The following is a 10888-nucleotide window of genomic DNA, read 5'->3' on the forward strand; positions in this document are numbered from 1 at the left end:
TACGTTGGTCATTTCTTGTTGGTCAGCATTTCATGCTTATTAGGTATGCTTCTGACACTGAACTTTCATGAAGACATAATAGCAGAACAGCATGACATGAAATCTTCAGGTGTCCGTAGAAACCTTGTAAATCAGGCATGCCTTTGAACATTGTTTGCCATTACATTTCCTTTTTTATTTAAACTGGTCAATATGGTTACTTCTCCAGCAGAAACCTCAATTCTGGAACAGAAAGCTGAAGACTGAGGCAGAAGCCTTTGCTCATTACCGCCAGACACACACTGCAAATGAACGCCGGCGACGTAATGAAATGAGAGATCTCTTTGAAAAGTTGAAGAAAACTCTGGGGTTACACAACCTTCCCAAGGTCTCTAAATGCTACATTCTCAAGCAAGTAAGTATTTTGAAGCTTAAGTGAGGAGGAGAATCACCTGGACAGAGTAATTAAGCCAGTATGAGCTCTTTCAGTGAGTCCCAGTGATACTGTGAATAGAGAACTTCTGACACCTTTACAGGACTCTCTAGAATAAAACAATATCTGAAAGAATCTGTATTCCTAAAAGCTTAGTCTTAATGACACAGATCCATATGTTCAGATTAGCCCTCTCCTTGTATTGTTCATGAATTTAACCATGGAAAGTTACGTCTTAGTGGTTTACTCTGTACATCAGGCATTCTTGAAATACATTGAAGACTTACGTTCTTAATGCAGGAGAAGATAGCATTTCATTAAGTATTATACTGGCATTAAAAACTTAATTGTAAAGATGACAGTAAATAATACATAAGTTGTAGATACCTCATTATGGTTATCAGCTGTACCTTGAAATTGTGGGTTAAAAGTTGTGGTTTTTCTTAAAATAGCTGAACTTTGGAGGAAGGACGAACGAGACGTTTATCGCTTTTCAGCTTGCATCTAGGGAAAGCTGGCATTACCTCGTACTTCATGTGCTTTCTCTGAGTCCTGGTTTCTCAAGATGGTGAAAATGTCTAAATAAATTTTGTAAAGGTTTCTGGGAAGGAAAATTATTTTTTTATTTTGTGTATTGTTTGTTTATAAATCAGTCCCCTGGCACTTTTCTAGGCCTATGAAGAAATCCAAGGATTGACTGATCAGGCAGATAAACTTATTGGACAGAAGAACTTATTGACACGCAAACAGGATGTTTTGATTCGAAAAGTATCCACGCTTTCAGGTGAGACTGTTTTTGGATACAGACTAGCTGGAATAATGAAAGAAAAGGCTTTTTGAGAATGGGAGTGAGTGGAGTAATCCTCTGTGGATCTGGGTGAGTAATGAGTTCACATAAAACTTAGACTCTTGATGCCAAACAAGGACCTGCTAAGCTCTGACTCAGTGGTGCGCTCATCATGCTGATAAGAACTGCTTTTATTTTCCTTCATGCCTAAAGGAATTGTAGAATGATCTCTGTGCTGCAAGCCACGGGCTTGGGTTCCTGTGCATTGGGTATGCTTTGGGGGGAGGTGGGGGATGGGAAAACCACTTCATTCTGTCATTAGTTGCTTCCTGAAACGGCTTTTCTGCTTAGTGCTTCACAAGTATACACAGCTGCCTTTGATCAGTACCAAAGCCTCTGACTCCTTTGGTGAAATTTGAAAATAACTATACTTGCACTGTTCTGAGAGCTAGTGCTAGTAGTGTCTAGAAGGTGGCAGCTCTGACCATAGAACAAAACTGCAGTATGTTCTGAGCTGCTACTCATCTAGGCATTTCAAGACAAAACTGTGTCATACTAAAAAGTTTTTTAGCGAACCCTCATCTTAAACCAGAAACATGTGATAGGCCTTTTGGGCAGGGAATGAAAGCAAATAACTTCACAAAGTAGTTTTCTGATCCTTTGCCTTCCTAGTGAAGTACCTCAAAACTGATGAGGAAAAAAATCCTCTCTCAGGAGAGTTAGTTAATTATAGACTTACTTAAAGATAGACCACGATGTTAGAACATAAATGCTAAGCAGGAAACAAGCTGGTATAGTTATTTCAGCTTTGATCATATTTAATTGTGTGCATTTGCAGAAAAGAAATTATTTATAAAATCTTTGTGTTTGTTCAAGGTTACAATTTTCATGTCAGTGGTAAACTGTATTTGAGTTTCCCTCCAAATGTCATTTGAATAACAGGGTCCATTAGTCCAAGAAATTTCATACCAGCTAAAGGTAACTTTTTGTCTGGTTGTCATACATGTATCATTAGGAGATATGGGAGGTTTATTTCACAGCTGTGGATGTTTTCAAATGGTACTTGTTCAGCAAGAGCTAGTGCTTGTCCAAACTGATTTCTGCTCATCAAAGTTGCAGATAAATTCTAAAATGTGTGTATGTTTCTGAAGGGAATTGGAATAAATAGGTAATTACTTCCCTCTGTTACTAAGCATGCTCTTTACTTGGTGGGGGTGGTGGTTATCTGTTATATAGTAGTTGAATGGTGTTAATAGATTTTTATTTTGTCTTAAGCTCTCTACTTTTGTAAAGAGTTGGAAGATAGTTTTGACTCTGATCATTTTTCTGTAGGGAAGACAGAAGAGGTCGTCCTGAAGAAGCTAGAATACATTTATGCCAAACAAAAAGCGGTAGAAGCACAAAAAAAGAAGAAACAAGCTGAGCCAGAGGAATCTGTTGTAACCTCAACTGCTAGCACACAGCCAGAAGGATCTTCTGCTCCCACCGGAGAGCTGACCCAAGTGGCTATGACAAACAGAAGAGGCAAACCGCTGATACTCGCCAGAAAAGGAAGCCGTGCCACAGGTGGGCTAGAAGTGATGCACCTTTCACATAAAGGGGAGACAGACATTGAAGTAGCACCCCATGGGAGGGCAAAATACTAGCCTGCTTCTGCAGGCAACTTCTTTCTTGAAGCAGAATTGAGTATAGGACCAGGAAGCATCCATCCAGTAGGTGTGGAAATAATTCGTTTTCAGTAAGTATGAGACCAGCAGTACTGAAATCTTCAGAAGAACATGACTTCTGAGTTTCAGAATGACGGGAAGTAAATTCCTATGAAGTTGCCCTTTGGTCTCAGTGGAGTTTCACTGCAATCCGGCAGTGATTTCTGAGAGGCAAAGGTGGTTCTTTTTCTGCTGACTCCAAACCTGAAACTCAACCCCCAGAATACTGGAGTTGCTCGAATAGATTCAGTTTTTAAAACAACCCTCCCCAAACAGGCTAGCTCTCAAGGTAGTTGAAGACTTGCTCTTAAATGAAATGACAGAATTTTCCGACATATGAGATTTTTTTTTTTCTTCTTTTGGAGAAGTATTTAGTTTTTATGGAGACTTTCCCACCATAAACGTTGGAAGGAACAAAAGAATGGCAGAAGTCTGAACTTTCATGGTAGTACTACTGTTACACTCTGTAAGGATCTGGTGATGTTTCTTATTTTGGTAATAATAAATAGACCTTACTTGACGTGGTCTTGGGCTTTTATAAACAACCAATCATTCTGGTCTCCCAAGCCTCATTTTTGTCCAATTCTGGGGAAGTTTGGCATCAGAATTTGGATGTGGTGAGAGAACTTCCTTTCTTTCTTTGGACAGAACAAGTTCCCTCTGTAATTTCAGCAAGAATACTCTGGTATTTGATCAGGTTGCCACTCTGGAGGGTTAGGATTATTTTACGTGGCACAAAGAAGTAGTACAGACTGGCTTTAGCTGCGTAGGTGAGGTTCCTGGAGCCTGCATAGCTGTGGAGTGCCTTCCATAACTGCACTTAACGCTGGATCACAGGATATTGTTTGCCATCAAGGCTGCTATGCCAGAATAAATGAACTGATTTACATATTTATTTTTTACAGAGGACGCCTCATCCTCTCTTACCCTAACTGCTGCAAGCCTAGTGATGACTCCACAGGGGCAGGTGCTTACACTGAAGAGCCCTCTGGTACCAGGGCAGGTAGCAGCCGTTCCTTCCACACTATTGCAAGCTGAATTAAAGCCTCGAGCTGTCAGTACTACCATGACAGCACAGCCAGGTATGATCATGTGAGAACATGTTAATGAAAATCAGTATCATGCTGTTCACAGGTGTGCACAGCAGTTTACAAAGTAACGTGTTACTTAATTTTTGCTTTAATTTTTTGGTTTTTACAACTTAATTGAGTGAGGTAGAACCTAACTAAAAGAGATTTGGTATAATTAACTCAAACTGTCCCTTTATCAGCAGGTAAGTAAAATCTGTTAAATTTTCACTAACCCCAAGTTAGGGAAACATAGGGAAGCTTTATTAATCACCCAACCAATCTATATTTCTATTTTTACAACTTTCAGATGGTATTACAGTGTAAAGTCTTGCCTAGAAGTGCAAGGCTGTTATTTTCCACGCTTGACTGAGTTTCTGAAAGGCTCTTGTTTCCACCTCACCCTCCCTTCCCCTTTTCTTGGATAAGGTATTGCTTCTGTGATGATTCAACTGCCAGGATCAACAGTTCCTGTCCAAGTAAAAGGAATCCTTACTAACTCTACCATTCCTATTACACTGTCAACTGTTGCTGGAAACCCAGTGCCCTCAACAGTAGTATCAGCCTCAGAGCCCCATTCAGGTAGGCTCTTTGTTTTTTATGGATCTTTCTGCTTGCATGCAGGGAACATTACCCTTGCAAAAGTGAAGGTAAATTGTTCTCTCACTAAGAAGTAACAATAGGCATTATTGTCTGGGTATTCAAAGAAAATCTATATTAAATACTTTGAACAGTTTAGATGGACCTCTAGGGGATTACAGATGAGAGCTTTTTAACTTTCCCTCACCTCACACACCCTCCTTGCCCTCAGCAAAGTCCGAGTAAGCGGGGACTAGAACGTGTCTGCGGTGTAATGCATCCTGCTGGGGAAGCTGCAGCGCAAAGTGGTGGCAAGGCTGTTGAAAATCTTTGCCTGTTACATCCAGGCTCTGACTCCGGCACAACCCTTTCCCATACCCTGCCGGCTCTGCTGCTCATGGGAGAGATGTTTCAAGGCTGAATACTGTACGCTGGGCCCCAGCCAGGCGTGGGGTGGCTCCTGGCGATGTTGTGCTGCTTGCTGTGTGTTGTGTTAAAAGCCAGCCACTCACTTCCTGCTTCATAGTAGTAATTTGGTCACAACGAAAAAGGAAAGTTCACTTCAGATTTGGGGCTGGGAAAAATCTGAGTGCTATAAATAGGAAACCGCTTGGAGGCAAAAAGTAAGTAACCGCATAGTCCCTGACATGTATTGTGCACAAAGCCAGTGTTGCAAAATACGAGCATAAACGTAAAGCATGAGACAACAGTAAGGGAGAAGATTGTCATTCTGTTTTCCTTGTGCATCGTCATCAGAATTGTAAGCATTGCAGTCACCTGCATTTGTGCCAGCCTGCTGAAGGGAGGGACTGTGCAAGTGGTTCTGGGATAATAGATGTGGAGCTTGCTCTTTTCCTACAAGTTGAAAGTTAAGCTATTATTGTTTTAATGCTTCACTTGACCAAAACCATGTAAGCAGTTTAATTTGTGAATAGCAGCTTACCTGAGGAAGACCTGAAAGTGAGCAAATTCCATTTAATTAAGAATTATCTTGCAGTTAGCATGGATCCTGATGGATGCTCCTTTGTTTGGTTTTGCAGAAAGCGAAGATTCCTTCATGATGCCAAAGATTGTAAATGTAACATCACTGGCTGCTGAGGGAAGCATGAGTCTAAACCTGAACAGAAACAAAAATTCTAATAGAACAGCAGCTGCAGGTGCTCAGGCTTCTGAGAAATCCTTGGCTGTAGCACCCCTTGAAAGTAGGAAGAGCGATAGCATCCTTTCAGAAGAAAAAGCCAAACCATGTCCTGGAGACAGTGGAGGGGATGGAAGAAATACCACAGGCCCCACAAAAGTTTTCTTTGAAAATAAACATGGCTTTCCACAGCTCCGGAATGTACCGTGTACAAAGGAACCTCCAGAGTCTTTTAGCAAAAAGCTCTGCATTGGTGAGTTTGTAGGAAGCCAAGCCAGGAGGAAAGACGGTGATCCTGGAGGGGAAAGATTAAAATCTAAAGAATTGCCGTTCCGCAAGCTGCAGATCAAAGACTCCAGGATAGAAATGGAATTTAGGAAAGTAGCATCTGCGATGGAGGAAGCAGAACTGGATGCAAGTGAGTTACTGAGCAGCATTGAGGAGAGTGATGACACCGATGAAACCCTCACTTCACTGCTCAATGAGATTGCCTTCCTCAATCAGCAGTTGAACGATGATGCTTCAGCTATGTCAGAACTGCCCAGCACTCTGAACTCGGATTTCTCTCGTGAAGATGCAGAAGCTCGTCGGGGAACAGCCAGTGATCTCGCTGCTGCAGATGGGTCTTCCTTCCAGTTTGGCCACTTGGGAGGCAGTTTTAAGGACCTTTCTGAAGTTCCAGAGGGTGGTGGCTCTATAAGCCCTCTCCTGCTGCACCTGGAAGATGACGACCTTACTGACGGGGACAAGAACTCTGGGGAGCCTTCATCTGAAGCAGATGTTTTAAAGATAGTAATAGGTGCTGAAATGAAGGATTCACCTCCCAATCTGTCCGCAACCAGTGGTGGGAATGGCAAAACCGTAACAACCTTGGCAGAGACTGCTGGTGTGACTCCACCGGTTTTGCAGATGAAAACTAATCCGGAAGCTAGTAATGCTGACACTTTGTGGAGGCCCATGCCCAAGCTGGCACCACTTGGCTTAAAAGTGGCAAGTCTGCCAGCGGACTCAGAAGGGCAGGGTAATAAAGTGATGCCCTTATTGGCACCCGTAGTTGCAAAACTGGCACCCAGTGGGGTGAAAAATTCATTACCTGCAACTGTTCAAGAAGGACAGGATAACAAAGTGATGCCCACGTTGGCACCTGTGGTTACGAAATTGAATACTACTGGGACCTTGCCTTCAAATTCAGCAGGCAAATAAATGAATATATTTTTTATCAGAGACTGGAACGGAGATCTGGAGCAGTGAACCAGTGTCGGAGTTAGGCGACCTCCCTTGTCTGCAACACTTGTTTTCTGTATGGCATCAGCACTCTCTTCATGTGAGGGCAGGCCCCAAATTGAGAAATAAGTGCTATGAAACTTTAAGCATGTTGACATATTTTTACCTCACTCTCCTATTCTGGGTGTTCTCCTTCCCCTTCACAAAACAAGGAAGATGATCTATAACCATTGCTGGGCACATGGTATCCTTCCAAAATCGGGTCCTTCACAGAAATTGTTTGTCCAAGGACTGAGAAACCTGGGCTATTGAATGAGATTTCTCCCCCCACTCCACACCCCCACCCCCAGTAGGGAGGCAGCTGTCTTGTTGGGTAAAAAATCTGGATTACTTGGTTTTGTACCAGGCAAATTATCTATGCAGAAATGGGATTGTTCACATTTGGTGTTTTTAATGTTTGCAGAATATGATGAATGTGCAGAAAAGATTGCAGTTACTCTCAAACTTGTTACTCAGAGCAGCAGAAGGGAAATCTGAGATTGTGCAGAGGGCTGAAGTGAAAAGTTTTTGTTCTTTGGTGCTAGGTAGTTCTCTGGCAGAGACTCTTTTTAGAAGCTTATGCACAGAAGATTTTAATAAAAATCTATGACTCTCACTACAAGGGGAGGAAAATGGTATTTCCCAGTGTAATTAGAAGTAGGACATATGTTGACTTTAATAAAACTACTAAAAACACCCCCTCACTTTTGCCTCTTGCCCCTACACAAATGTTCCCTCCTTTGATGCTTAGGGCATCTGGGGGTAAAAATTACAGAGAGTAGAAAGAAATTTGGGCACCCTGTTGCTGCATCTTCAAATACATTGCTGAACTAGCTTGAGTGTTTTCCCAGTTGTTTTTTGTTTTTGTTTTTTTTCTTTCCTTCTGTCATTCTTCAAAATGTATTTGGTGGCTAGGAATGTTAATAGGAAGTGTTGCTTCATAAAACTACGCTTCATAAAAGAATGCTTTCAGGACTGTTGTAGCCTAGCATAAGTGAGCAAGGTGTATATGTGAATGTATATATGAAAATATGTGTATATCTTTTCAAACCTTCCATTTCTTTATAAATTCAGGAAAGGTACTCAGAGGTTTCTCACTGCATTTGCACAAGCTGTGTATAGCAAAAAAAGTCAACAAAAATGCTCATTACCAGGGAAATAGGGCAGTATTGAATCACAAGATGTATTTTTTATTCTTCTCTGCCACTGCTTACTCAATAACCTGTAGATGCTCTTCACTGCTCAGCTGTCGGATGTGAAGGGCCTACGGACTGTAAAGATATTTATATTTTTGTACACAATTTTTGTTTTCATAGTTTTCTTGACAAATGAAGTTTTCAGCCTAGGAGAGATGATTTGTTAATGAGTGTATACACAATCTTTTCCTATCAAGTTTGTAAATATGAGTTACGGTGCGCTTGAGGGGCTTCTTTACCTGCTCCGAAAAGGTAGAAAACGTTGCCATGAAAAGTATACGGAATTTGATGTGCGTTTTCCTTTATGTTTAGGAATGTAATCCCCTGTTTTACTGTTCCAGCAACAGCAGCTGGGATTTCCCCCCCCACCCCGCCCCTGAAATTCCCCATCTTTGGTGATGCAGTAATGCAGGAATTTCATCTTCCCAGCACTGAGGTCGTGCAGGTGTTGAGAGCGATGTTCCACGGTTCGGGAGCGGTGTTTGTACGCAGTGCAGCTGTACGCCCTGTTCAGTGAGCTGCATCTTCTGGATCTGTGTCTAGGTCGGATCCACCAGGGGATACATGTACCTTGGGTGTTTCTTTGTCTTTTTGATGATTTTATATTATGCTGCAGAGGAGAGAAGCCCTTCAAGCTCAGTATGCACAAAGTTACTCCAGAACCTACATAAAAAAGGTTCTTCACCTGGCCATTCTAAATGGTGTGGTTTAAAGCAGTTACGTCTAACTTTATTGCCTTTTGCATATTTACTATTTTAATATAAGTCATGTATTGGTGATTTGGGAAAGAGAATATAGGTCAGCATGAGAGTCATGTAGGGTCTTACGGATGTCACTGAATGCCTTAGAAATGGGAATTTACAATATGAATAAGTATTTAGACATAGCGTTGCTTATTATTACAGAATTTTAACCTTCTAAAATTTTAAACCAGTGGAAATCTGGAGTAACTACCTTAGTTCAGTAGCACCACATCAGACTTCAATTTTATTTACCTGGGAATCTGGTTCTGAGCATTTCTAATAGGCTGAAGTTGCTTATTTTTTACCTATGGCAGTTTGTTTCGCCAATAGATTTCATCCTCTGATGCGTGAAACAGCACCCAGAACTGTGCTGTGATTCCTTTCAAATTCCTGATCACCGACCTTTCTTTCTGCACCCCATCCTTTTATGCTTCCAAATGGCTAATTTAAATAGAGAATTCTGCTCATCGCAGCTGAATATTTTTTAAAAGTACGTGTGCTTTGCACACTTCTGTGGGACAGAGAAAGCTGTAACATGAAAACCACTCAAATATGATCTAAAATAAATGCCGTACTTTGGAGGATGTTTTGTCCATTACCAAGGTAATGGAAAATACTCAGATGTATTTACTGTTTGGCACTGGGCTTTACTGCAATAAAAATGTACTGCATAAAGATGAGCAAAAATTTTTGCTTCCTGAACATGATTACTAAATTAACCAAGAACAGACCCCAGATTTGGCTGCAAAAAGTGGTAGCTGGTGCAGTTCCAAGAAGGATCTGTGATGGGTTCTACCAGGCAATGAAGCATGTTCGAAATGCTCTTAAGCCTTTGCTCTCCTTGTTCTGCCGTCTCATGTCTGCAGCTTAATATTTTGCTATGAATTTAAATGCTGACTTTTTTTTCGCTCTTTCCCCAAGCTCCCATTGGTTTGGAACAAACCTTTTAAAGATTATATATGCTGTCTTTTGAGGCAATAATGCAAGAACATGACACATAATGAAAAGATTTTAGAATCGGGAGGACAAAGGAAACCCCTGCAAGGCGCACGTTCTCACTAGACCAAGAGACCTGGAGATTTTCTTTGTTTTTTACACATCTGTAAATAGACTGGAATGTTTTTAAGAATATAATGAAATGTCAGATCTAGCTTTTTTCCTTTTATATATTAAAATATATCTTTCCCCCTTTTCTGCTTTTGAAAAATTGATATTTTTGTAGAAATCTAACAGTACAGGACTCTTAAATAACTGTATGTGAGGGACAAAGTGTAAAACTAAAATAAACCAATGGAGGTCAACTAGAAACTGGCTTTGGAAGTTTATTACAGGGAGGGAGAGGGAGCAGAAATGATGCGGTTGTGTGCTGCTGGTGACACGTGGCATCAGACCTGAGCAAACAACACACACATATGCTCCGAGGCAGAAGTTTTGGCCACACAAACATCTGGTTTTTGGTTCGAGTAATCGGACAACTCTTGAGATTTCTCTCTTTAGTCTCAAGGGCTCGTCTTGAGTCAGTATGCAGGAAATGTTACTGGTTGTAAAAAGGGATTACGACTTGCTAAATGCAGAAAAGGTACCGAAGGGGCTTTATTTCTACCAGAATGCATCTTAAGCAGGAAGCCAAGGGGGTTAACATTTTATCATGGCATAAAAAGAAAAAAAAAACCCCAACAGCTGAAGATGAAGTCCACATAAAATCACTCCCCAGTCTCCCTCCCCCAGCCCCAAAGTTAGGTTAATCATCTGTATCTCTTCCCTTAAGAGAAGTTGTACAACACCGCTGTCTATGGGAACAAGTCTGAAGATCTGTCTCCAAGCGAGTGTCAGAGGAGATGCTTTTTTAGAAGAAACAGATAAAGAAGCCTGTGACAAGTCGCCGTCATTGCTTCCATATCCCTTAAATGGAAGATAACACCCTTGCTGAATGTTTGGGGGGGGTTCTTTTTAAAAAGTAGTAGATGTCTACAAATGAGCAAGCTTGACTTACAGAC

The 10888-nt window shown here is 41.2% G+C and overlaps 1 protein-coding gene across 1 annotated transcript in view; it reads left to right on the top strand.

The window, feature by feature from the left end:
* MGA (MAX dimerization protein MGA) overlaps positions 1 to 10512 on the top strand; it is a 59403-nt gene extending 48891 nt beyond the window's left edge. Inside the window, 5 exon segments of the mRNA XM_035895761.1 lie at positions 209 to 394; positions 1085 to 1196; positions 2532 to 2765; positions 3811 to 3987; positions 5592 to 10512. Of these exon segments, the coding sequence (XP_035751654.1) occupies positions 209 to 394; positions 1085 to 1196; positions 2532 to 2765; positions 3811 to 3987; positions 5592 to 6892 (2010 nt within the window). The 3' untranslated portion in view covers positions 6893 to 10512.
* Positions 10513 to 10888: the final 376 nt, after the last annotated feature.

Source organism: Egretta garzetta, unplaced genomic scaffold, assembly GCF_000687185.1.
Source record: "Egretta garzetta isolate BGI_Z169 unplaced genomic scaffold, ASM68718v1 scaffold526, whole genome shotgun sequence".
Lineage (NCBI taxonomy): Eukaryota > Metazoa > Chordata > Aves > Pelecaniformes > Ardeidae > Egretta > Egretta garzetta.